At 40.3% G+C, this 27084-nt stretch overlaps 2 protein-coding genes across 7 annotated transcripts in view; one reads left to right on the top strand and one right to left on the bottom strand.

The window, feature by feature from the left end:
• Positions 1-1396: 1396 nt before the first annotated feature.
• Positions 1397-26957, bottom strand: pheta1 (PH domain containing endocytic trafficking adaptor 1). 4 transcript variants are annotated; one of them, XM_041202255.1, is made up of 3 exons: positions 26681-26792; positions 11946-12015; positions 1397-9286 (listed from the first exon to the last, which is right to left on the bottom strand). In XM_041202255.1, the coding sequence occupies exon 3, from the start codon at positions 9274-9276 to the stop codon at positions 8386-8388; it is 891 nt and encodes a 296-aa protein (XP_041058189.1). In that variant the 5' UTR covers positions 9277-9286; positions 11946-12015; positions 26681-26792; the 3' UTR covers positions 1397-8385. The 4 variants fall into 4 exon arrangements, with proteins under 4 accessions (XP_041058189.1, XP_041058188.1, XP_041058187.1 ...); XM_041202254.1 differs by lacking the exon at positions 26681-26792 and adding an exon at positions 14099-15007; XM_041202253.1 differs by lacking the exon at positions 11946-12015 and having other exon boundaries at positions 26681-26957.
• Positions 26945-27084, top strand: part of sh2b3 (SH2B adaptor protein 3) — a 217063-nt gene continuing 216923 nt past the window's right edge. For all 3 annotated transcript variants that reach the window (XM_041202251.1, XM_041202248.1, XM_041202250.1), the window contains exon 1: positions 26945-27084. The gene's annotated coding sequence lies outside the window, so the exon portion shown is untranslated.

The following is a 27084-nucleotide window of genomic DNA, read 5'->3' as shown; positions in this document are numbered from 1 at the left end:
CGGCAGCAGGGGTCCACTAGGTCTTCGATCTTGGGGGAAGGCCTGCCATACCCAGTTATCTGCACTTAAATGGTGCTTATTGGTACTTAATGCAGCGGGCCTTCACAAAAAGAGGCAACACAGGGTTCTTGTCAGCTCTCCAGTCACTGGGCAAGACCCCATCTCCTCCATTAAATACCACCCCAGGACTTGAGTACATGATCTAAGTTGGCACTTCAGTGCAGTACTGACAAAATACAGCACCTCCACTACTGAAAGTACTACACTGGTAGAAGTGTTGTCTTTTAGTTGAGACCCTATCTGCCTGCTCAGGTGGACATAAGATCATATGATACTGTTTGAAGAGTAATGGAATTCTATTGGTATGCTAACTTGCACCAAGTTCTATTCGCCATCGCCCCTTGCTGACCTACATTGATTAACGCTCCTATGGAGACCCCTCGGGACATTTTACTCTGTTAAAGGCACTATATAAATCTGAGTTGTTGCTGTTGCTGTTCTAGCCAATATCTTTCCCTCAATCATTAAAGGATTATCTGGCCACTTATTCCTGATCATGTAATCTTGCTGTGTGTTTCATTACAATAGTGATTTTGCCTTAAAAAGTATTTCATTGGCTGTGACGCTGTTTGGCACATCCTGAGGTTTATGAAAAGGCTGTATAACTGCAAGTTCTTCTTTCTAAAAGACAGAGTCATGCATATGCTTATAAACTAACATTTCCATATTTTTCCCGAAATAAGCACATGCACCTTTTCTGGAGCCATTTGATAGTAATCTTGAGTTTACACCCTGGCATTTTAAAATATGCTCCAAGGCCAAGGACATAAAAGCTAATTATGACCAATCTTCATTGCCTTGGTTAACAGCAACTAACTCCATATAGGATCATTCTGTTCAGTGTGGCCAAATGTACACTGGGCAATAATCTAATTTATCAGAAAAAATACCACATTTTGTTTTCTGGTATGTCCTTTTCGTAATGCAAATTGATACCTGTATTGTATTCAATACCACGTTCATCATGCATTAATTTTAAAATGCTTTTCAGTTTAGTATTTACTGAATGTGGAAGCTGAAAATATTGCAACATCAACATTTTAATCAATCAATGTTCTATAAACTGGCTAAGCTTTGACTAAAGCTTACCTCTTGAACATTAATAAACCAGTAACATGTGCTGATGTCTGCATATGGGATTCCAGAATCAATCATTCTCATGTTAAGATTGATTTGGAATAGGCTATTGTGATATGCTTGGCTAAAGGCAGTAAACTTAATTACAAATGCTATGAGCTAAAGTTATAGCCTATATTTTATCAAATGGGATTTGGTTTTAAGTGGACTTAAAATTAGTCAATTTTGTGCAAATGAAACACTTTCAAATACAAAAGCATACTTTCCACAATTCATTTATTAGGTGTAGATGGCTGGTAAACACTTTTGTATATCATGGACCAAAAAAAAGATTGATCATTCATGCAATTATGCAAGTAGCCAATACATCAAGATATTCCATGTAAATTGAAATATTTAATTACAAAAATCATATTTAAATAATATGCTTATTACTAGAAAGATACAAATTACCACCCTTTGTAAAAGTTAAGCAAAATGTCTTAACACAATTCCCAAAAGGAATAAGGGAATATTACTTTGACAAACAATCTTATAATATATTTGTGTGGTACATATTTATGTAGTGTCTTTCATATCTTACAGGATCAAACCTTACACCACGTCACTAAACAAGGACCTATGGTGTTTTGCATATGCCTTTTGGCAACTAAAAATGTTCAAAGCCCTTGCATAAATGCCACTTTATCATACCCAAATACATCTGTTATCAGTGACTTTGTTTCCCATTCCTGCAAACTTCTCCCGCTCCAATATCAATGTGCAATGTGTTTTTGTTAGCTCGAAAAGATCAGCTGAACGTAAAATAAACCAAAATAGTTTTACTGCAAAAGGAATTCAATCATGCAGACAAGCATTACATTTGAGAATCTGACCTCTAAAAGTAGAAGTATGATGCTATCCAAGTCACTGACTGAACTATCATTCCCAAAGAGTTATTCACATGTACTAACATTGTATAAACAGTTAAAATACAATTAAACCTGCACATTATGAATTGTTTTTAGTCTGTCTTATGATTTATGACTGTGCAAAATATCTATGGCTTTTATTATTTTAAGATCATTGCAGTTTTGCTTTGTGGTTTTAATAAAGCACAGATTTGCTTACATTTTCTTGATATGTATTCAAAAGCATTTTTGGACCTGTTGAGAAATATACTTTTAAAACAAAGTACACATTGGTAAATCCATATTTTATTTGAGGCAAGTTTGGATTTAAATCTTAAAATGTGTTCAAATGCAATGTTGCCCAATACTTTAGCCACAAGTCAGGTGTGACTAATTGCATCTCTGATTAGCAAATAAAACATTAGTGATGGACATCACTGTTGGGTATGTGATATTAATAGTTAAATTGGTACACCTGTATGCCCTGTGTACTTTAACTTTTTTGGGTAAAAGGCTGATGAAAAGCAGAGTGCGAGTGTTTTTTGATTGTTTAGTGTTTTACTTCTTTGGTTACTGAACACTGATGTGTTTAAATAAATATACAGGAAGTATATTTATTATAATATGAGTAAATGTAAGGCGTTTTCTGCTAAAACTAATACAAATTGCTAATATAGTGCCTCTACAGCCACACTGTGGTTAGCAGTGATTTCTATTGACAACACAGTTCTAAACACATACCCTATTTTATCAGAGCTACACATGTTCTGCAAACCATAAGCTCATCTGTTTACACATGGTGATTTGAAAAGAACTTGAATAATCAGTCTAGAATAATTTAGAGTTTCAGAAACTGTGCCAGGTAAAATGCACAAAACTGATGAAATATTAAAAATGGTAAGATGCTGTCAAATATAAATAAAATAATTGCAGTATGGGCAAAGTTTAATCTGCAGTAAATTTTTACACTGCATGCTCATGGTTTCTATAATCTTGTAATATAGTGACTCACTTAAAAATAATGTTTCAAAAATAATGTTTCAAGATAATTCATTGATGAAGAAACCAAGACTGGCAAATTATTTCTAAAAATTTGTGGCACATTTCCAAAATTCTAAGTTCACAAATAGGATTGACAAAATAACCTTAAAGTATTTTTGAGAACTGTATGCCAAATTTAAAAATGGTTAATGGTAGCATTCTTTGTGCTGGTTAAGTGAACAGCACCCTGTGTGTTTACACCGCAGCTTTTGCAGATTGCAATCAATAAGAATTGTGTTAGTCAAATATGGCTGATTTAAAACAAAACCCTGGAAAAACTCAGCAGGTCTGGCAGCATTTGTGGAGCGAGAAACAGCGTTAACATTTCGAGTCCAATATGACTCTTCCACAGATGTTGCCAGACCTGCTGAGCTTTCTCAGCATTTTGTGTTATTTCAGATTTCCAGCATCTGCATTATTTTGCTTTAATTTTACTACTAACAAACACTTGCAGATAGTCAAACATTAAAGTATTGTGTATTTATTTGATGAAAGTCTGGATTGTAATGCTGATGACAGCAAAGCGCAATCATTAATTTTCCTCCAATTTATTACCTCCCCTCCTTAACCAGGCAAATATACCTTTTATAATTGCTTTTGGCATAACTATGAAAGTCTCTCATTTTCTTGGCCAAGAATATAACTGTCTTGATTTTAAAAAGCTATGGTAAATGCTGCACAATGGCAGCAGCTTAAGGCAATTGTTTGATTCTGTGCTCCAGATCATGTTAGGAACAGACTGAAGACAAGCTTTCTAATTATCTTCTTTTTAATTCACTTTCCTGCCAATTTTCTCCCCTCTCCTGAAGGTGCTGAATCTAGACTGAGGTATGGTTTCCAGCAGCAACAGGCCATCCATAAATGTACTGAAGCAGGTATTCATCTGGTGTGAACTTAGACAGTGGGTGTTGGCAGGCTGTTTGACAACGGAAGGCAGCATAATCAAGGCCAAACCTATCCTCACCATAGACATACCAGTGACCAGGAGTGGGCACATTTTACATACACAGTAATATATTGAACACATGGGCCTATGTTTTCCTGTGCAAAAATATGTATTTTTCCCATTAAAAAAAATCAACATTACAGAACAACAACAACTGGTTACTAATAGATATTAATGGTGAAGAAAATGAAACTGATGTGGTCAAAGGAAACTTGCTGCACAGACTTGTACAGTTCCACAGAAAAAAAGTGATTTATAAACTTTACAGTACTTTGCTCTAATTTCAGCTCACAAGCTCAACTATTTAGTCATGCAGATATATTAAGTATGATTCTGCAGTATATTGTAAACCAACTACAATTAAAAACTGTGTAAACTGACAAAAACAGGTATACAAGTTGCAACAGGTTTTGGGACTTACAAACTGGGCAACAGAAATGCATGAGTGATCCTTTGCCACTGGACCTAAAAATCATAAATGCAGTTTTCACATCAGTGTGACCAGTACATTCTGTTGGATTTGGATTCTACAATCTCATCTAAAGCCAAGGGTTTTGAAATTATATTATAGGATACTTAAACTGAACACCAATGTCTTTGTCTGAAATTCCAATGAGCTATTTTAGTTGAGACTTTTAAAGTAAATGGAATAAAGCTTCTGTTAAAATAACAGATCAAAGGATTGTGATCAAACTCAATTTCTGCGCAAAAATTCTCAAAACGTGAAGTGACTGATTGTAGAATCATGAAAGTGGAAGCTTAAATTGAAAGTCTAGTGAATTTCCACAACTGAAAGTAGTAAATTCTAATATACAATTTTTAATCCATACAGAAATAGACAGATCTAATTAGCTTCCCACAGCTTAATATAAAATACATTCATAGAAGCATGCCTGAATGCCACATTGATTTTAAACTGACACCCACTAATTATATTATGTGCCTTATGATTCAAGTGCATCTTTTGCCAATTAAAAATAACCAGGATTTTCCCATCTGTTCTCAACTCTTCCCAGTTTCCTTCCATTGTGTGTCCACTCCCTTTTTATCACTTAATAGCACTGCATCAGTCATTACAACACTTCTCAGGATTTTATTGGTGTACTGTTATTGAAAGAGATTCCTGTATATGTCCTCTGGGACAGATATAGTTTATTTTAGAGACTGGCCAGATTACTTCCCTACACTGGAGATTAAAGTATTGGAATTTTTGAAGACTGCTGCCCTAAAGTAAACTAAAAGGCAAACAGTAATCCAGGTCGACACATAGAATCTTAAAGAGAAAATGCAAATATATATGGCTGTCATATATCGATTTAAAAAACCTCCCCCATCACTGTAATGCAACTTATACTACAAGCACATCTTTTGTAGTCCTACATTTCAATTTAAAAATTCTGCTCAATGTTCTGAACATTCGCCAGATATATAGTTGATAAATTCATTAGGTGACAATGCAAACAAATGATCTTTTCTGTATAAGGTGCAACTTTTGAAATATCATGGACAATGCTATGTCTCAGTAATAGCAAAATGTTGTAATCTGAAAAATTGCTTTTTTAAAATGTGCATTTATTAAAAATTAATAATTGTAAAAACCCATTTAACATTACACTAAAAACACAACAAATATTGACTGAAGTTGAGCTTCCTTATAACTCCAAAGCCATAGAGAATATTTACGATTCTACCCTCAGGATAACACTTGTTATATAAATGTGAAAGGATTTCACTTATCATACTTTGTGATGTCTGGGTAACAACAGTATTGATTGCATTTGTCAACTGATATCAAACACTGGGTAACAAAAAACAATTTTCTTGCTTATAATGGCTATTCATCTATAATCACATTTAGCATTGCCAACCAGTGATCTTGAGGGAACAAGATGAAGTACAAAGGCCTATTAGTGTACTTCATGTCTTGGGTAGAATATATTAAAGGCAACAAACACCCAAGAATAACATTGATTCACTCCACTTTTACTATATAAATTGATTTTTTTTTTTTTGCTAGTTACAAAATACTAGTGATATATATAGTTTGACACCGATGTTGGGAGAGGGTTATACAGAGGACAAGAACAACAGCAAACAACTAGTACTTTGAGTTACTGTATCATCTGGGAACTTTCAAGCTCCAATGATGATTTAATAAACATTTGTGCATTCTATAAATGTCAATACTTTTCTTGTAATTCTGTAAATGTTTTATTTCTCTCTACTCATTCCAATAGCGGTTATAATTTTTTTAAGCCATTCGTTTTAAGATGGCACAAGTTAGTGTTTTTTCCACCAAATGGAGATAAAGGTGCATCTTATATTGAGATACATATGTGGCAATGACATTTCAGGACCTTATTCCAGTTATCATTCTGCATACATGAGCTAGGGAGTTATGTGGCAGTAGACTATTTGACTACAAAAGTGATCATGGCTAATAGGTGAAATGCAGTTTGTTAAAGATTTTGTTTCTTAATTCTGCAATATAAAATGTGCTTTTTAGAGAGAATTCTTCATCCTTTGAAGGCTCATGCAGGTATAAAAATGATAAGAAAGGACCCGTTTGTTCATTGCCCTACCCTATACAGAAATGACGCACCCCACAAACACCGTCAATCACCCACTGTCACATACAACCTTCTGGGAAAGAAAAAATCTGAAGCCATTTTGGGAAAACAAATATGAGGATGGGAGGGCAGGGTGGAGGTAGAAAGCTGGGGATAACTTCAGTTGAAAGGAAAATTGGGTACGGTGTGTACAGAGCAGTTAATCCCCTTTCACCGGTTTTCTATCCCTATGCTTTAGGGTGTGGCTGTAGCCATCCAGTACATCATCTCAGTGGGCTGATACTATGAGTATTATTCTCTGTTGGGGTTGCCACAGGCAAGCTTGATCCTGTCCACATGATACTTTCTAGAGTACGCATATCAGTGGATGATGATCAGGGAAGAAAAGACTGACTTTTTTCTCCCTTTGCCTAGGGAAACTAGGGCCAATTTGTGCAGCTGACTCAGCCTAAACCAAGGGACTGAACTAGCACCCAGATATACATATGGTTAAGTGTTCTGTACGTCTCAATATTACATAATACCTTACCTCTCCTGTTCTTGATCTCGGACCAGGGGCAGAGGTGGTGGCAAACATTGCGTATGTTGTGGCCTTTCAGGTACCTAGTCTTGAGTAAGCCCTGGGAACTGTACAGAGCAGGTGTACAGTTTATAAATACTGTATTTACTAACCAAATGAATTCCAAAAGAATAAATATGTATTCCTTTATTTATATATGCCTTCAATCATTTTGGTATTTGACAGAGCAGCTCATGCCTATCTTTTCCCTTTAAACAGGGCACAGAAATAAAAATATTGTACTATTGGATATCCTTGGTAGTCACTAGATTATCATTCTGATAATGGACACTAGTCATTTAAGTTAGTGTTTTGTATACTGCCCTCTTGTATCCTTTGTAGTCACTAGATTTTCATAATGACAATGTGAATTAGTTACTTTAGTGTTTTGTAAACCAGCTGCTTGTAAAATGTCTGTTATTCAAGTCATTAACCCAGAGTCTTTAATGGCGGATGCCAGAAAATAGACAAATAGTACTGGAGTGATGGGTTCCTGTATCAGCTTGGGGAAAAGTACCAATTATTCAAAAAAAACTATATCTGATTGTTCTCAGCTTTGTGATGGTACTTTGATTTGTTTACCTCCTTTTCCTTTCCCTCCTGAAGTTGCTGAGGTCCAGTGGCCACTGTTCTTGTGGAAACCTACCTACATGGTGCAAGTTGGCAGGCTATTCCCAAATGATTGGGCATCACAACAGAGTCCAATTCTTCAAATGCATGAGCCAGTGGGAGTCACTAAATTCTAACAAGGTGTGGGAAGCCTGGGCTGATTTCCTACCTCCCTCCAAACCCCTCAGTTGGCCAAGGTCAACTGTAGCATATAAAAAACTGTCCTGGCTAAGATGAGACATTACCAGAGGCTAAACTTAAGACCTCCTGCCATAGTTTTACACCAAGTTGGTGCTTTTACTCATTATGCCATAAGGAAAGACCTGACTGTATTTTGTTTTTTGTTACATGTTAACTTTAAATTTCTCTGCCAGTAATAGTAAAGCTAAAATAAAAGGAAACAAAAAGCAAATGATACATGGCACTCCCCAGTGCCCATTATAAAGTAAGTAATTCCTTTGCTGGATCCAGCCAGATTATAAAACAAATGAAAACTGAGGTTTTATATACCATTTGTATATTTCCTAGAAATCATCTACTGGATTAGAATGTGGAGGTAAAGGAGACAGGATTAAGGTTAAAACTGGAGCATGAAGTTGTCCTTTTAAAAAGGAACTGCGCAAGATGAAATTATTAATTAAAAAACATTTGATCCAGTTGTGATCCACCATCCTTTCTAAACTTGTTCTCTTGCCATCGTCTTCGCAGCTGTATTATATCTCTACCGAACCATTCATGTAGCCTGGTAAAGTTGAACGTCCCCGCTGCTGTGTTGTTATCTTGGGTGAGCATCAGACCACCAATCACGGATGTTACCCCTCCTGTTCCTGATCTCCTCCGAGGGGGAAGAGGTGGTGGCAAGCGTTGTGTATGTAGGGGTCTTTCAGGTGCCTGGTCTGAGAAACATTTTGAGATATCACTATTATCATTAACAGCATGTGCTTTGCAATTAAATTCAGTATCAATAGTTTGATCTGGTGTAGCATTCCAGGAGACATAGCCATTCTCCTTAACAGGAGTCCTATGAGATACAAAGGAATTATGTGAGATTAGTGATGTACTATGAGGACTGATTGCGTGCTTTCGCAGTAGTGGTTTTCTCTGGCTTTTGCGACCGCTGGATCTATTTTGCTGCATCTCTTCCAATTGCTTTTCAAGTTCCTTCACAACAATTCTCATATAGTCAAAGCTTGCACGAGATAAAGCTTTAACCCAGGACTCCATTTCTCCCTGGCTCTCAGCAGCCATTTTATATGTCCGTGATTTAACACTGTCAAACTTGATTGCGAAGGCATAATCCTCTGAAGATTCACACAGCTCCACAGTACATCCCTCAAGTATGATTACTCCAATTGGGTCTCTACTGTCCTTTTCTTCAAAGTAAAAAAACAGATTACCCTTCAAAACAAACCAGCGCTTGTGATAAGCAGTGTTTCGCTCTCCCTTCTTATGCAAGTATCCAGTCTTGTCAGTAGGAGAGTCACAGGTGGCATAGTATGCCACGCTTCGTTCATTTAACTTCATGCTTTAGTTTCTACAATCAAAAAAAAAATCAAAGGACATCTGAAACAGAGGATACAGTTATTCTGACATAATAGTTACAGAATCACCATGAAATGCAAACCTCAGCCTTAACTGACATGCAGATTTAGTTACGTTTCAGTGGCAAGATTTGCCTATCAGGCACCAGTAACAATGCAAACAAATAGAGCACTCCCATTTCATGCAGGAGGAAATAAATCCTCCTTGTAATTGATGTGTTGTGTTAAGTATGCTGAGAAATAGCTTAAAAGAACATACCAGGGTACAGGTAGTAGAGCTACCCAGGCATAACTACACAAAAGGATGCACATGCAGATATACTCAGTAAATTCTATCTACTTTGTAATCTATGAATGGCATGAAATATGAAAGGTGGAATTGTTGATGTCAAAATGTCACATGGAGGCTTAAGGGCTCTAGATATTACTCAAATCCTTAAAAAGTGAGAGATGCAGCTTTAATTTAAAGAATGGAAAATAGCGGGGTCACAACTACTGTCAATTATAATATTCCCAAATTGGAAAAGAGGAAATGTTTCTAAGCTTGAAATTACTATTGAAAAGATTGGTGGTAAAACATTTCATGGTTACATTGATGATCTTTATTTTCAATGGGGGGGGCAGTGGTTGCAGGGAAATGGGTTAGAGATTGTGATTGGGAAGTTCCTTAATGTGTTCTTAACATTCTGTCCACTAATTTAATATGGGTATTAGGCCATTTATCTTAATGTGTTAAGTGTTGCATGGCATTGTTACAAGGATATTTTCTATACTCTAATAATGCAATTTTCAACATTATATATTGTTGTGGCTTATCAACAGGAGTTATATTAGGGCAGTGAATTTAAAGGGGGAAGAGATGCAAAATCAGAGGTTTTGATACAGTAAATAAGGAGAAACTGTTTCCAGTCACACACACAGGTCAGTAATCAGGTTCCACAGATTTAAGGAGATTGGCAAAAGAAGGGTTTTACACACAAGGCTGAACATATCATTCCATTTTCTTGCAAGCCCTCCTTTGTCAAACTGTGTCCTTGTCCTGCACTGAAACCAGTATCTCTCTCACCTCTTTGATGTTGTTAGGGAGCCTGGACCATGGTTATTTTGGGACATGTTCAGGATTGACAGTATTCAGGATCTATCACTAAGAAACAGCATTTACTAGCCCCCCAAAGAGGGTCTGGAGCTATTGAAGCTGAATGAAGGTCAAAGTGAGAAATAACTGAAGCAAGGCAAGGAGTTTGATTTCCATTTAAAAATAGGTACAGAACCAAAGAGTGACAACATTGAGAAGCTACTGGGCACTACACTCTAGGAAGATTGTGAAGGCATTAGAGAGGGGTTAGAAAATATTCACAAGTTGGTTCCAAGGATGAGGAACTTTAGTTACATAGATTGGAGAATTTGGGACTGCTTTCCTTGGAGAAGAAAAGGTTGAGAAGAGATTTGATAAGAGATATTCAAAATCATGAAGGGTCTGGACAGAGTAGATAAGGAGAAAATGTTCCCATTAGTTGAAGAATCAAGAACGAGAGATTTAAGGTAATTGGCAAAAGAAGCAATGGCGATATGAAAAAAAACTTCTCACACAGCGAGTGATTAGAATCTGGAACACATTGCCTGAGTGTGTGGTGGAGACAGGTTTAATCGAAGCATTCAAGAAGGAAATGGATTACTAACTGAAAAGGAAGAATGTGTAGGGTTACGAGGAGAAGGCAGGGAGTGACACTAGGTGAATTGCTCCTTCAGAGAGCTGGCACAGACACGATAGCCAATGGCCTCTTTTTGTGCTGTAACTATTCTATGATTTCTATGGGGAAACCTTTTTTTTTTAAAATGTGCAGAGTTGTTGTAATCTGGAATGCACTCCTGAAAGAGTGGTGGATTCAACAGTAACAATGAAAAAAGAACTGGATAAATACTTGAAGGGAAAGAAATTACAGAACTGTGAGGAAAGAGCAGGGTTTGAAATTAATATCCATTGATACTAACTCTGTCAATAATGAAAACAAATTTTATTAAGATGACAGCTGTTCTGTGGATTTAGTCCAAGGGTATAAAATTGGGAGAAGAAGAAACAATGTTGTCACTCTTTGGTTCTGTACCTATTTTTAAATGGAAATCAAACTCCTTGCTTTGCTTCAGTTATTTCTCACTTTGACCTTCATTCAGCTTCAATAGCTCCAGACCCTCTCTGGGGGGCTAGTAAATGCTGTTTCTTAGTGATAGATCCTGAATACTGTCAATCCTGAACATGTCCCAAAATGACCACGGCCCAGGCTCCCTAACAACATCAAAGAGGTGAGAGAGATGCTGGTTTCAGTGCAGGACAAGGACACAGTTTGACAAAGGAGGGCTTGCAAGAAAATGGAATGATATGTTCAGCCTTGTGTGTAAAACCCTTATTTTGTAATACCACAAGAGATTCCTCTGAATATCCAAGAAATTATAGTCAACATATTTTTCGACATTTAAAGATAGTTTGAAGAGATATAGAACATTGTAACACAGAAAGAGGACATTTGAACCATAACTTTTGTTGAAACAATCCAAAACTAATTCCACTGACATGCATTCTCCCCATAACCAATGTTTCTTCCTTTGCCTCAAATATTTATCTAATTTTCCCTTAAAAGATGATATGGTTACTACCTCAATTGTTCCGTGGGACTCCATCAACCAGCTGTGTGGAGAAATCTCTTCCAACCTCTCTCTCGTCATTCTGTTAATGATTATTTTAAATTTAATGAAGCTCCTTGTCACAACTCCCCAAACAGGGTTTTTATCCAGTCTACTAAATACTTCATAATATTAAAACTTCAATTAAATTTCCTCTTACCCATCCCTAGTCAAGTAGAAAAACCCTTTGTACATCACACTAAAGAGTAACAAGAGTATTTCTCTGAAACAAAAATAGAGAATGTTGGAAACACTCAGTTGCCCAGCCAACCTGTAAAAAGATTGGACAAGTTTCAAGTATTTATGCTATCAGAACCCAAAGATATTACATTATGAACAATAATTAAAAAGGAACAAGGGAACAAATATCTTACAGTTCTGTTGAGGCATTCAGAACTCAAACATTAACTTGTTAGTGACCTGCCTGCCTAGCTGATTGTTTCCAGAACTTTTGGAACTTATGGGTTTTGCTTCAAGTTTTCAACACTTAATGTTATCTTTGTGAACTGTGTCCCACCATAAACTGAGGCCCATCCGCCCTCAAGTCGGTGTAAAAGATCCCATGGCATTGTTTCAAAGAAGAGCAACAGAATTAACATTTATCCCTCAACATCACAAAACCGTTTATCTGGTCATTATCATATTTTTGTTTCATCATCTCCAGTGTGCCAGTGTTGAGGAAAAGAATAGTTGAGGACCAGGATCTCAAACCCGAGACTAAGGTCATGGTTTACTGGGCAGCAGTGATCCCCGTGTTCCTATATACTTTGGAGACTTGGACAACCTGCAGCGGATGCCTCAAAAGTACTGGCGAAGTGCCATCAGTGGTGCCTTTGTAAGGTCTTCCAAGTCCTGTGGCAAGAAAGATGATCCAAAAGCAGCTTCCTTTCCCAAGCTAACAAGCCCAGTATCGAGGCCCTAATCACTCAAAACCAGCTCGCGGGATGGGACATGCTGTTCATATGCCTGATACCTGAATCCCAAAACAACTATTCTCTTTGGAATTCATAGCAGGAGACTCTCAGGACCACGGCAACGCTTTATGAATGTCCTCAAAGCATCCCTAAAGAGATCAAACATCCGCACCCACACAAGGGTGTCCCTAGCTTGTGACCAATCAAAATGGAGAAGGTTTATTCAGGAAGGCACCGAACACATCTAGATGCTTTGTCGGGAGCATGCAGAGACAAAGTCGAGGCATCAGTGAGTGCACAAACCTCCAAACACCTCATCCGCCTGAACCTCCAAGCACCACCTGTCCTGCATGTGGCAGAGGCTGCAGATCACAGACTGGCGTTTGAGATGGCTGATAAGTCCATCGAACCGGAGGGAAGCAAGTCATCCACAATCCTGAGGGACCGCCTAAGAAGAAGCCTGCTGTGCGCAAAATTGGCTGCCATAACTTCCTGCAGCGACTACACTTCTAAAATTATTTCACTGGCTGTAAAGCGCTCAGGGGTGCCCCAAGTCGCGAAAGGTGCTGCAGAAGCCAAGCTTTGCTTTGCTATATTAAAAAAAAACCCCTGATCATCAGATTTGAGTGCCCGGGGCCAGAATGTGCATTTATTACTCGAAAACAAAATGTACTTTGCAGAGTGGCCATGAGAGGCCGTTCAGCAGCAGCAACAACAACAGCAGTAGGAGCCCCTCGCCTTCACAGAGCCTGATCCAGATGTTTCACTGGAACAGAAAAAAACCTTCCATCCCACCGACAGGAGCCGATGGCTGGAGTCGGTGCGCATGCGCGTTGCCGGTGGGGGGAGGGGGGAGGGTCAGAAACCGAGCGAAAGGAAAACGGTTTTTTTTAAAAACTAAACACCCAACGGCCGGTGGGTTAACCGCCCAAACCGCACACGTTAAACCGCCGGTATTTGTTCCTTTCTTCCGAAGTGTGGATTATCTGTTTACGTGGTGTTAATAATCGCCCACACGAACGGTTCGGGTTTTTTTCCTAGTTTACCAAGGCCTCGGTTCCAGGACAATAAAAGAATTTTTAAAAAAAGGTAAAAAAAAAGTCGTCGAGAGAGAGAGAGAGAAAAAAAAAGTTTCACCGTCGGCTCTTATCAAACTGCCACTCTAATAGTCTGTAAGGAATATAGGAAAGTGTGTGTGTTTTTTTTACTCACTGCCTCGACTCTCTCAGGCCCCCGCTCGCCCTCATCATGTTTTTTTCCCCCTTTCCTTTGACGTTTGAAGACAGTCCACAAAACGCGTGACGTCACGGCCCAGCCAGGATGGCTCTTGTTCATTCAGCAGTTTCTGTGCCAAGTCACGTTCTTTCCTGGGGGAAGCCTCTCTCTATGTGTTCACGAATGCTTTTTATTGTACCCAACCTCAATCTTCTGTTTTAAATATAGTGTCCCCCCCAATCCAGAAGACCTGACTAATCCGGAAATTAGTTCAAATGTAGCTAAGGAGATTTAATTCCACTGAATTAATAAATCTGGGAATAAAATGCTACTCTCATTAATAATGACCACCAGATTGTTGGAAAGCCCCATCTGACTCACTTGCAGAGTGATCACCTCTGGATGAAAAGAAAAGGCGACGTTTCGCCATGGTGGGTGTTGAAGATTTGAGTTTGGCCGGGGATGGATGGGGATGGAGATGGCATAAAGGGCTGTTTAAGGGCTGCATAAAGGGATGTGGGTGCTGGAAATCCAGGACGTGCATGTCCTGAGATGGCCTGACCTGGGACAAAAGGACAAATTATGGGACAGTGCTGGAAAATCCGGGACAGTTGGTCACCCTGCTCAATTAATGTCCTTCAGGGGAGGAAATCTGCCATCCTTACCTGGTCTGGTCTACATGAGACTCCAGATCCAAAGCAATATGATGAACTCTTCACTGCCCTCTGAACTGGCCGAGCAAGCCGCTCAGTTGTATCAAACCAGCACACAAAGCATTTTGGCTGTGCCTACACAACATGGACTAAAGCAGTTCAAGAAGCCCGCTCACCACCACCATTCTCAAGGCCCATTAGAGATAGGCAACAAATGTTGGCCTTGCTAGGGATGCTCACACCCCAAGAGCAAATAAAAAAAATGCCATATTTCTCATTGTAATCTCCACCAATCCTACTATACCCCCCCACCCCCCCAAATTGCACTCCTTTGGCATCCTTTGCTTCCACCATTGGCAGTTATGCCTTTGGCAGTCTGTTTTCTGGTCTGAAACTTCTTTAGGGTTGCTAACTCCATTAGGTATTCCTGGAGATTTAAAAAAATTCATTTACAGCATGTGGGCATCACTGGCTAGGCCAGCATTTATTGCCCATCACCCATTGCCTTTGAGAAGGTGGTGGTGAGCTGCCTTCTTGAACCGTGCAGGCCACATGGTGTAGATACACCCACAGTGCTGTTAGGGAGGGAGTTCCAGGATTTTGACCCAGCGACAGTGAAGGAACGGTGATATATTTCCAAGTCAGGATGGTGAGTGGCTTAGAGGGGAACTTCCAGGCAGTGTTCCCATGTATTTGCTGCCACTTGTTAGCTGAAGCCTGGATATTGTCTAGGTCTTGCTGCATTTGGACATGGCCTCCATGCCAGTGAAACAGCCCTTTATGCCATCTCCATTTTTTAAACTAACAAATAAACTAAAGTGGTCAAAGAAATGAACACAATAGACTTTTCAATGCCCTGATGATTTTTCTCCTGAGTTACTCACAACAGTGAGAGGGAGAGTTAGTCTTTTAAATCCTGGAGTTTCTGCCACCCTAAATTCCCTCCTAATCCTCTGCTTTTCCACCTCCTTCTTTCCCCTCTTAAGATCCTCCCTCCAAATTTGCCTCTTTGACCAAACTTACGGTCACCGATCAAATATCTCCTTTAGATCAAAATTTAAAAAAAATATTATATCTCAGGACTTTTTGTATTTAACACCTTTAAGTTACAAACACGATGTTCTACACTGCTGAAATTGATTTGAGGCTATTCTTTAAAAAAACTTTACAAGGTCAGCTGTTGGTATGATGACATCAGACATGCAGCAGGATTATTTTCCTTCTCCTATCCCATTAGAGTTCATTGTCTTTACCATGTACAGTAATGTGTTGCTGAACTAAGACTAGACCCATCCTTGAGTGAGGAGTGAAAGTTGAATTAGGCACTAAACTAGTCTTGGGTTAACTCCTGCTGTTGAAGTTAGGATTTTTTATTTTTTTTCAATTAAAATTATACCTCCTCCATTGAAAAATGTTGAAATTAGTATTTTTGCACAATAACACACCTAAAGTGCTCAAACACTTGTCACCTTATTCAAATGGAAAGGCTTTGGGTCCTATTGATGAGGCTACTTTCTCCCTATGGAATGCTAATAAAAAATACATTTTGGTACAAGTAGAACAAAAGCTAAAAACACTGACCCCTGAAAAAACAGAAACACAAAAACCATTAGTGATTATCATATAAAACACTAACCTCTCTTGGCCATAAGTTTGTGACCTGAGAGAAACTGATGAGAACATAAAAAGGTGGCATACAGACATAAAATACTTACCTTTAAAAACTCAGAACTATTATAAATCATAACAGAGGAAGAAGGGATGGTAAGTGAGCCACAGACATTTGAGAGCTCTATATCTATGCCAGAGGTACCACTTTAAGAAGTGAAGTGTCAGAATAACCACAGTAAGGTGCAATAGCTTTAAGAAATTGTTTGCCTTAATTGTCTTTAATTAGAACTATTTCCCTGCCTTTTATCTTTACTGGCTGAGAAACTGGCTGAGAAACATTCACGATTAAAGGCAATTAAGGTAAACAATTTCTTAAAGCTATATCACCTTACCCTGATTAATCTGACACATTTTATTTCACTACTTCAAGTTGTACTCTATCATGCATATAGAGCTGTCAAACGTCTATAGATCACATTTCGTTCCTCTTTCATTCTGTAGTAAAGTGCATGAGACCTTGACCTACTGCATTCTCCAGAACAGTAACTCATCGTGTCATAGACATTCTACAGCCCTCTGATTAAACTGTGATTTCAAGGCCTCAGCTGTGCCTCCTGCTTTCCTTCTGGCATCTCCCAAATCAGTGGCATTTAACTTCTGTTGTTTTCCCTTCCGGTTTGGATGCAAGATTGACTCAACCTTTTGATTTTCTGATGGTGTCTTTCAATTATAAGCACATGTAGCCACCTTCTGAGATTTATTTTGTATCACGTACAGCAGAGGTTGCAAGGGGGCACACATGATTAAAATGTTTTGGGGTAAGATGGAATTTTGATTAAACATCATGTCTGACTCAATCACTTACTCTTCTAAAAAGATTTTTATGCTTTCTTTCACGCATAACCATTTGTTGCACAACAATATCCGTCACACCCTCATTGCAAGATCTGGGCTTGAGTCCACTGTTGCAGCCCTTTCATTCATGGTTCCAGTTTCGCTCTAGATTGGTAAAAGGAAATCCTGAATATGTTCATTAGTGAGCAGAAGTAGGACTTCTCCACATACATTTGCGAAAATGCTTGTCCCCATTTGCCAAATAATGACCTGCATGTGCCAAACTCCACCAAAGACCAGTCACTGAAAGCGAGCATGCAGGTGCAGCAAGCATTTAAGAAGCAAATTGTATGTTGGCTTTCATTGCGAGAGGACTTGAGTACAGGAGCAAGGATGTCTTACTACAGCTGTAAAGGGCCTTGGTGAGACCACACCTGGGCCAGAATTTTTCCCTCATTGGGCGGGGCCGGTCGGCTTCCTGCAATTGACTCCACACTGTAATTTCAATACTTGCCATAAAGGGAGTGCAGCAAAGACTGATTCCTGGGATGGCAGGATTGTCATATGAGGAGAGATTGGGCTGACTAGGCCTGTGTTCACTGGAGTTTAGAAGAATGAGAGGGGATCTCATTGAAATATATAAAATTCTGACAGGGTTGGACAGACCTTATGCAGGGATGATGTTCCCTCTGGCTTGGGGGCATCTAGAACAAGGGGTCACAGTCTCAGGATACGGGATAGACCATTTAGGACTGAGATGAGGAGAAACGTCTTCACTCAGAAGGTGGTGAACCTGTGGAATTCTCTACCACAGAAGGCAGTGCAGACCAAGTCACTGCATATATTTAAGAAGGAAATAGATAGATTTTGGACTCTAAAGGTGTCAAGGGGTTTGGGGAGAGCACAGGAGTACGGCATTGAGGTAGAGGATCAGCATTGAATAGCGGAGCAAGCTTGAGGGGCTGAATGACCTACTCCTGCTCCTATTTTCTACGTTTCCCCTGATGATACTTTTAGAATGCTGACTCACCCACCACATTGAACTTGCTCTTCAGTTGGAGATCAATCACTTCCATTTGAATCTCTAGTGTGGCACTTTCAAAGTTAACAGTGAAAGGTGCTATAAAATTCATGCCTGCTGATGCCCCTCCTGTGCATTATCCTGCATTAGTTTGAAGTGTCAAGCAGATGAGCACAAACTCATATATCTGTGGCATGCTTGCTTCATTACAACTGAAAATCTGGTGCTTACTTGCCACAGACCGCCTAAGCCTACCACCTGACCCCTGTCATTTGTGTCGCTGGCAGGAAGCCAATCAGAATGTGCTAAACATGCTTACTTGCACCATCTGAATACTGGTACAATTCAACTCAGCCAGCCTACTCACTTCCAAAGTTACACTAGGTCCTTTGTGAACTAGATAAGCAGGATCTCCTGGTATAGGGAGATAATTACCTTGTGGGAGGCATGTCATAAATTCCCTGAAATTACAAGCACCTGCACAACTGGCTATTCGAGGCCCAGGGTTACCGAATACAAAAACTCGCATTTATATAGCACTTATAACATAGCAAAATGTCCCAAAGCAATTCACAGCAGCATTATCAATCAAAATTTGATGCTGAGCCTCAGAAGGCAATTTCAGGAAAAATAACCAAATGTTTGGTCAAAGAGTTTAAGGAGCATCTTAAAGAAGGAGAGAGGGGTAGAAAGACAGAGAGGTTTAGGGAGGGAATTCCAGATCTTAGTCTCAAAGTAGCTGAAAGCACAACAGGCAATAGGAGAGTGATTAAAATCAGTGATGTGGGAGATGCTAAGTTCTCGAAGGCTTGTAGGGCTGGAGAAGGTTACAGAAATATGGAGGGGGTAAAGCCATGGAAAATTTTTAACACAAGGATGTGAATTTTAAAATTGAGGTGTTGCCAGACTGGAAGCCTATGTAGGTCAGCAAGGATAGGCTGATGGGTGAATGGAATATGGTGCGAGGTCTTGAGCTCTGCCAGTCTGACATGGAAGTCCTGGAAAAGACTGCCAAACACACATGCCACATACCTCACCCTTGAAGTGCATAAGCCACAATTAACAGACCTTTGTAATTCCCTTTGAATGGCAGCACATGTGGGGAAATGTGATTGTTGGCCACTAGACAGCCAGCTTTTAAATTTAAAAAATTTACTTTCATCAGCTCTACGTGGATGAACAGCTCTGCCACAGTCTGAAAAATCCCTGCAGCCTCTTGTTAAGAAAATTCATGTGATTTGTGAAATTAAATAAAAATGCAAAGTCATGACTTAAACGTCACCAACACTGTATGTGCTTCCCCTTTTACATCAATACCTATAGTGCACTAAAAATCCATACACCCTCTCCTGATTTGGTTTCCTCTGCTCTCCTGAAATCTCTTCTTCCACCTGATTATGTCCACCATCTGCTTTATCTCTGCCACCAGCACTGTTGGAGCATATGTGCCTAATGATGGATCTTTTCAACATTTAGTAGTAACATTTGCAGTGTGCCATGAATAGGCCAAGGCTCATAACTCTTTTTGTTTTGTATTTTCTGGAATTTGCATTTCTGCTCAAGCCTTAGAAACCTATTTTTCCATTATTTGAAATTCACATACTTTATGTTCATAATTTATCTCCATGTATGTTTGGAAATATGTTGCTTTTATTGCTTGATCTGGACTGTTTGTAGCCTCTCTTGTAGGTTGACTCACTGTTCCAGGCTAGATGGCCATATTCCCGGATTGGACAGATGTAGGCTTTGTATAGTCTGAGGGAAGTCCATGCAGAGGGCCTATGATGTGCAGCCTATTTACTGTCTATCTCATCTGGACTTGCAGCTGTGGAGTGGAATGCAATCACTTCTCCTCAGTGAAGGAAGAAAAATTAAGGGGCTGAATCTGTACATCTTCCTATAGAGTACTTGCAAATTATCCCAACCTGGCTAATGTACTGGCAGTGATGTTGTCAATGTGCTTTCTCCAAGCCATACTCCTCCTGGAAAGTTATGCCCAGGAAATCTGCTGTGCATTGGTTTCCACAGCATCTCATTCCTCACTTCCTGTTCTGTGTGTTTGCTTCTTTTTGAGAACAGCTCTTTTTGAGGTTTAACAGAATCCTGATTGGTTTGAGTTCAAGAACTCACTACCATCAAGTTGATGTCAAGTGATAACTGACTCCATCAGCTTTATTAGACAGCTTAACAAGTTGATAGGCTGGTTATTGCTGAAGTCACTAAATACTGTTTTTGCTTGATTTGTGGACCATTGTCATCACAGTTGATTTCCAGCATCTTGGGAAGCAGCCCAGCACTCATGACTTAGTGAAGACCAGGGCTTAATGAAGATTCATTGCCTTGCTCGGTACTGGGCTAACCAGAAGATTAATGCTATCCCTTCCCAAGCATTTTCTTACATATTTCTAAGTCTCAACCCAAGCCCAACAGCAGGAAGCACTCTTTGATGCATTATCTTTTCCATTACTTGCAGGGACTGTGCTCAAAAGTTGGAACAATTCTGCTTGTGTGTGGATGTAATTATCCACTTCCTTTCCCCAGCTATTGCCAAATACTTGTGATTTGGTTCGGTACCAATATTGTAAAGCTGTTCTTTGAGAACTGTGCTTTTTCTGAGTTTTTCTTCACTTTAGTCCAGAGAATGCAGTGTTGATATGTTTTTGCACTGTTTCATTCCTCTAGGTCTACAGATCTGACAAAAGAATTGTTTTGGATCTTGGTCTCATTCAAGCTTTCCGCAAAAAATGTCCTGTTTCTTTTTAGTGTCAGCTTTGAGAATTTGTTGCAGCAATCTGCTGCCTTGCCCTTTCTCTCTACTTACATAGTTTATTTATTTTCAAACACATTTCCAATTTCCTTTCCAATTATATTATAGTATCTGTCTCTAATCGTATGTGATAATGACCTCTGAGAAAAGCGAATTCCTCCTCAAGTTATTTTTAATTTTGATTATTCCCCTTTATAACGGATTTGCCAACCAGTGGAAATAATGAGTGATATCTTGTGAATTTAGTCCCTACCAGTACTAGTCCCTTTTCCGTTTTCAGGTGGTGAACTGGATTTACTAATTTGTGCACCTTACCATTGCTCTTTCCCACAGCAATGTAATTATCATTCTGCCTCTGGGTTTCCTGACCAAGCAGGGAGGGTGGGCTGGATGACACACTGAACCAAGCAAGGAAGGATCTCTATTTAAAGGGACCCTAGCAGGTCTCACAATGGCAGCAATGATTGTAGCATACAATCCAGTGCCAAGGAACAAAAAACCTGCAGAATGGATGGAAGATGTGGAAAGGCTGTCCCCTAATGCACAGGCTTGTCCTGGAGGTGATGGTTGATGCACTTAGCCATTCTGAAAAAATAGCCATTTACTCCTCTTTGTCTTCCGTCCTTTAGCTATTGCAAAATCCACAATGTCATATTCCTTTTAATATCAGGTACCTTAAGCTTATATTGTAGAGCCATGTATGTATTACAAATGCATACCGACTGTCACTAATTAGCTGATGCCTTTCTAAATGTTCATTAATTTCATCTTGACCCTACAAGTTTACCCATAGCCAAGACTAGCAGCTTTGAATCTCCTGGGAAGTACAATTTTTCTTCTTTTACTGAGGAGAAGAATTTGCATTCCACTCCACAGCTGAAAGTCCAGCTGAGATAGAAACTAAATAGACTGCTAATCATAGGCCCACTGTATGGTAATGGTCATTCCACCTATCTCAATTGACTGAGATTTGCCAGTTCTCATCAAGCATGAAAAAAGAAAAACTGCAAAAGATGTGTTTATCTTCCTTAAAGTCACAAGGATTTCACACTTCCTTCTGACAAGTTGCAGAATAGCATCGACGGTAATTACATTAAAGTCTTAAATCCAGCTCAGCCCAACTCTTTGAGTAAAAATAGAATAGACAGTGGAAAACTGCACTGTCTAGAAAAATAACTATATATCAGAACTGTTATTTATCTTCCATTCTGCCTCTGAATTGAAAGAATTTGCTTGTGGGATGCAACTTATCTTCTGGTATGTATTCCTGCAAAATTGTGAAGCTTATTTGAAAGCCTTATTTTCTTGGTAATTTTGTATTTAATTTTCAAGGAATGTTTTACATATAAACTTATGTCTTTTGTGGTACAGTGAGAACCCCTAGTTTAGAAAGTAACTTTAATGTTGTGGAGTAAATTTTATTCAGTTTGGGTTTCAGCAAGATTTCATGTAATGGTACATTTTGTCATAGCATATCTAGAGATGTATTTGATCTTTTTGTACTTCTACACTAGCATGTTTCAAGACATGACATGGTCCTAAAATAGTGGGATACAGTGGTGGAAAAATTGAAATTACAGATATAAAATCACAAGTTGCATTTATACAGCACATTTAATGTAGTAAAATGTACAAAGGCACTTCACAAGAGCTCAACCAGACAAAAAGTTGACACCAAGACAAAGAAGGAGATATTGGGACAGGTGACTAAAAGCTTGGTCAAAGAGGTAAGTTTTTAAGAAGCATCTTAAAGGAGTACAGAGCATTGGACAGGTTTAGGGAGGAAATACCAGATCTTAGGGCCTAGCCAACTGAGACATGATAGCCAATGGCGCAGCAAAGGAAGTGGGGGATGTATAAGAGGACAGAGCTTGAGGAAGGCAAAGTTCTCAAAGGACTTTAGGGCTTGAGAAGATTACATAGATAGAAGTGAAGTCTTGGAGGGAGTTGAAAACAAAGATAATTTTTGAAAAAGTGTGTTACTGGATCCAATGTGTATCAGTGAGCACAAGAGATGATGGATGAACTTGCTGCATTAGAATACAGGCAGCTCAGGATCAAATAGAATGCCGAGGTTGTAAACAGTCTGGTTCAGCCTGATACTGGCCAAGAAGTGAGGTGACTAGTGATGGAGTGTGATGCAGGAGCAGAAGTCAATGGCTTCAGTCTTCCCAAAATTTAATTGGAGGAAATTTTGGCTCAGATGTCAGTCAAGCAATCAAGCACAGGCAGTGGAAAGGTCGAAAGATCTATTGGAATGGCAGAAAATTATATCATCACTGAAACTGCAAATGATGATAGCAAGGGGCAGCTTGTAGAAAAAGAAAATTGTATGAAGTGAGAGGGTGGTTGGGGAGAAATTTTGAGAGGGAACATGGGGAGAGCTGCGTAGAAGAAATTGGGGTGAATTTGAATCTAGATGCATATACTACTATGTTGATAAATATATACAGTAAATAAGCCTATCTCTAAAGAGAGATAAAGTGATTATGGAGGCTATTATTAAATTCCCAATTCCTTTGCTTCTTTCTGTAAAAATACCATAGAGATGAGATCCTAGAGAAATAAAGAATGCACTTTATAAGAATTTTCCAACAATTCTGCAGCCAATCTTTCAATGTTTCACTAAACAGAATCTTGAAAGTAGCTGGACAACAATAGGTTGTGTCATGGTTAATATTCTTATCACATGAAAAGGCAAAAGTCCTTATCATTAATCAAAGAGAAACAAACTGTCAGCACTCTGACCCCTGAGTCAGAAGGTTGTGGGTTCAAGCTGCACTCCGGACACCTGAGCACAGAAATGTATGCTGATGCTTCAGTGCAGTTCTGAATGAGTAGTCTTTTGGATGAGTTATTACTCTAAGGTCTTATATGCTCTCTCAGGTTGGCATAAAATATCTCATGGCACCATTTCAAAGAACAGTAGGGTAGTTATTCCCAGTGTCCTGGCCAATATTAATCCCGTCAATCAACATCACTAAAACAGATGTATGGTCATTATCACATTGCTGATTTTTGGAGCAAGCTGTGCACAAATTGCCTGCCACGTTTTCCTACATTACAACAGAGACTGCACTTCTAAAAGCACATCATTGGCTGTAAAGAATTTTGGGTTGTCCTGAGGTTGTGAAAGCATTATATAAATACAAGTCTTTCTTTTCTTTTTTAGGCTCCTAACTGTCTAGCCTTTGGCCCTCTGTTCCACAAGATACTTCTTTAGTTACTGCTCTGTTCAGTTGCATGTATCTTTGTTGCCCTTGTCCCCGGTTAAGCCCTTATTCTTTCTAACCTTGACTGCTACCCTCAGTATGCTCCCCATCTTTGCTCTATTAAGTCAAAGGCAAACACTACGGACTCAGATCTTTCTCTAGTTTCTCTCCTATCTGCCTTCATGCCCATACCCAGTCCAACTTGTCCATGGGAGCCATTTCCTGCTCTCATGACTCCATTCTAACTAAACTAATAATCGCCCAATTTCCTTCTTGGCCCCCAGTGCTTATTGGTATTGTTAGTGGTTTTCTCTCCTCAGGTGCTGTCTCCGTGCCCCCTTCTGTCACCAGCACTCTTGTCTTCAAAAAAAAATCCCTCTGTCCATGCAAACAACCACCTCATAGCCAGCCTCCAAAGTCCTTGAATGTTTTATGACTTCAAAATTTTTTTTTTGGAATTTCCAATCGGGTTTCCATTCCTCCCACAGGACTGAAACAGCCTTAATAAAAGTAATAAAAGTGTGTATTTGATCATGATGCACGATCCTTCCCCATCCTTGTTGACCTATATGCAACCTTTGACCACCACTCTTCCATTTTTCAGCTGGCAGCAACTGCCCTCATCTGGTTCCACTGTTACCTATCATGATACAGCAGGAGAACCTCCACCAATGACTTCCCACCTCTGCAACATTGCCTGTGGAGTTTCTCAAGGATCTATCCATTTCTCGCACTGCCACTCAGCAACATCATTTGAAGACACAATCAAACTCCACGTATATGCTGATGACACTCTGGGCTACCTCAATGCCACCTTTTTCGACCCTCCACCGAGTGTTGTCAGACTGCTTGTCTGGACTTGGATGAAACTCCCCCCTCATCATCACTCCCTGCCCCTCATCCTCCCCCCCTCTCTCGCCTCCCCCCTCAACTCACCCTCCCTCTCACTTCACCACCCCCTCATCTTCTCCTCACTGTTATTGTTCCCGTCCTCCCTCCCTCTCCTCTTCTTTTGACATTCCTTTCTATCCAGTCCATCCCTCCCTCTCCACACAAACCTCTCTCCTCTCTCCTTCTCCCCATTGCTCCCACATCCCTATGACCTTCCATCTCTCTCCTTCCCTCCCATTCTCCTCCATCCTCTCCTCACCTCCCCTCTCACCTTCCCTTCCTTCCATTTCCCTTTCTGCTCACCAAATTCCTTTCTTCCTACGAACTTCCGCCGTCCCCTCTCCTTAACCCTGTCTTCCCTGTCATAACCTGCCACCACCCCTGTCCATTTCTCAGTTGCACCTGTTTCCCTCCCTCTCCCTCTCCCTCCTCCTTCGTCCTTCCCATATTACTGACCCAGCTGATCCCCTCCATCTGTCTCTTCCATTTTCTCTCTCTCTCCACTAACTCCCCCCTCCCCCACTCCTCTCCTACTCCCGTGCCCTTTCCCATCCCTTTGCTCCCCTCCCCCTCTCCCCTCCCCCATTCTCCCCCTCCCCGCCCCTCCCATCGACCCATTCCCCTCCCTTCCCAATCCCCTCATTCCCCTCCCCTCCCAATCCCCTTCCTCCATTCCCCTCCCTCCATTCCTGTCCCTCCCCTCCCCTCCCTCCTTTCCCCTCCCTCCCCTCCCTCCATTCCCCTCCATTCTCTCTCTCCCCCTCCCCCTCCCCACCTTCCCCCTCCCTTCCCATTCCCCCTCCCCTACCCCCATTTCCCCCCCCTCCCAATTCCCCCATTCCCCTCCCCTCCCAATTCCCTCCCCTCCCCTCCCCTCCCAATTCCCTCCCCTCCCCTCCCCTCCCAATTCCCTCATTCCCCTCCCGTCCCACTCCCCTCCCACTCCCCTCCCCCATTCCCCTCCTCTCCCTCCATTCTTCCCTCCATTCCTGTGCCTCTCCTCACTCCAATCCCTCCCCTCCCCCACATTCCCCCTCCTCTTCCCCTCCCCCACATTCCCCCTCCTCTTCCCCTCCCCCACATTCCCCCTCCTCTTCCCCTCCCCCACATTCCCCATCCTCTCCCCCCCACATTCCCTCTCCCCCACATCACCCCCACATTCCCCCCCCCCACATTCCCCATTCCCTCTTCTCCCTCCCCCATTCCCTCTTCTCCCTCCCCATTCCCTCTTCTCCCTCCCCCATTCCCTCTTCTCCCTCCCCTTTCCCTCTTCTCCCTCCCCACTCCCCCCTCCCTAATTATACCATTTATATTATATAAACTGCATAAAATAATTTTATAAATAAGCCCTTCCAATTTTGTAACATTTTTAAAGAGCTTATACATATTTATTTTCCGTTAGAAAATAAAATTCTTGCACGTGTCAGTTAAACTACAATTTACAGCAGAGGGGGGCCCTTCGGCCCATCGCGTCTGTTCCGGGCTGTAAATAATGTATTTGTGATTCTGCCACGCTTATTACGTTTTCCCATATATATGTATAATAACTGTCAATAAATGAATACTTAAAAAGTTGTCTATGCTACTTACTGCCTTCCGAAGTGCAACTTTAACAATAAGAGGTTTTATTTTCGAATGCTGGGGATAGAAGTTAAAAACTTTAGTTACTGCGTCAAGTCTGTAGAAGCCGATCATTATCAATGTCTACTTTGATCAGTTCTGCTGAGTCTGTTCCAATTTCTCTTTCACTAATTAAGAAGCCAGATAAGAAAATGAATTCGTTATGTCGTTTTAGCATTTCCATAAAGCCTGCAGTTGGACCCTGGCTTCACCGAGCTGTGTGTAGAGGCCACTGTTGGACAACAAATTAAGCTTCGATTCAGCCTCCGCAACTCAAACTATGCCGAACTGGTAAATTACGTAACTGTATGGCTGGCCGTGCAGAGCGGAGCCCAATGGAGTGATCGCTGGTCTCAAGAAGTACAGAAAGATAA

Source organism: Carcharodon carcharias, chromosome 13 (genome assembly GCF_017639515.1).
Source record: "Carcharodon carcharias isolate sCarCar2 chromosome 13, sCarCar2.pri, whole genome shotgun sequence".
NCBI lineage: Eukaryota > Metazoa > Chordata > Chondrichthyes > Lamniformes > Lamnidae > Carcharodon > Carcharodon carcharias.
Note: the sequence above shows the minus strand (reverse complement) of the source record. Positions and strands in the feature narration are given on the sequence as shown.

Coding starts and splice junctions, on each gene's coding strand:
- pheta1 (XM_041202253.1), bottom strand. CDS start 9,276: ATGAAGTTAAATGAACGAAGCGTGGCATACTATGCCACCTGTGACTCT.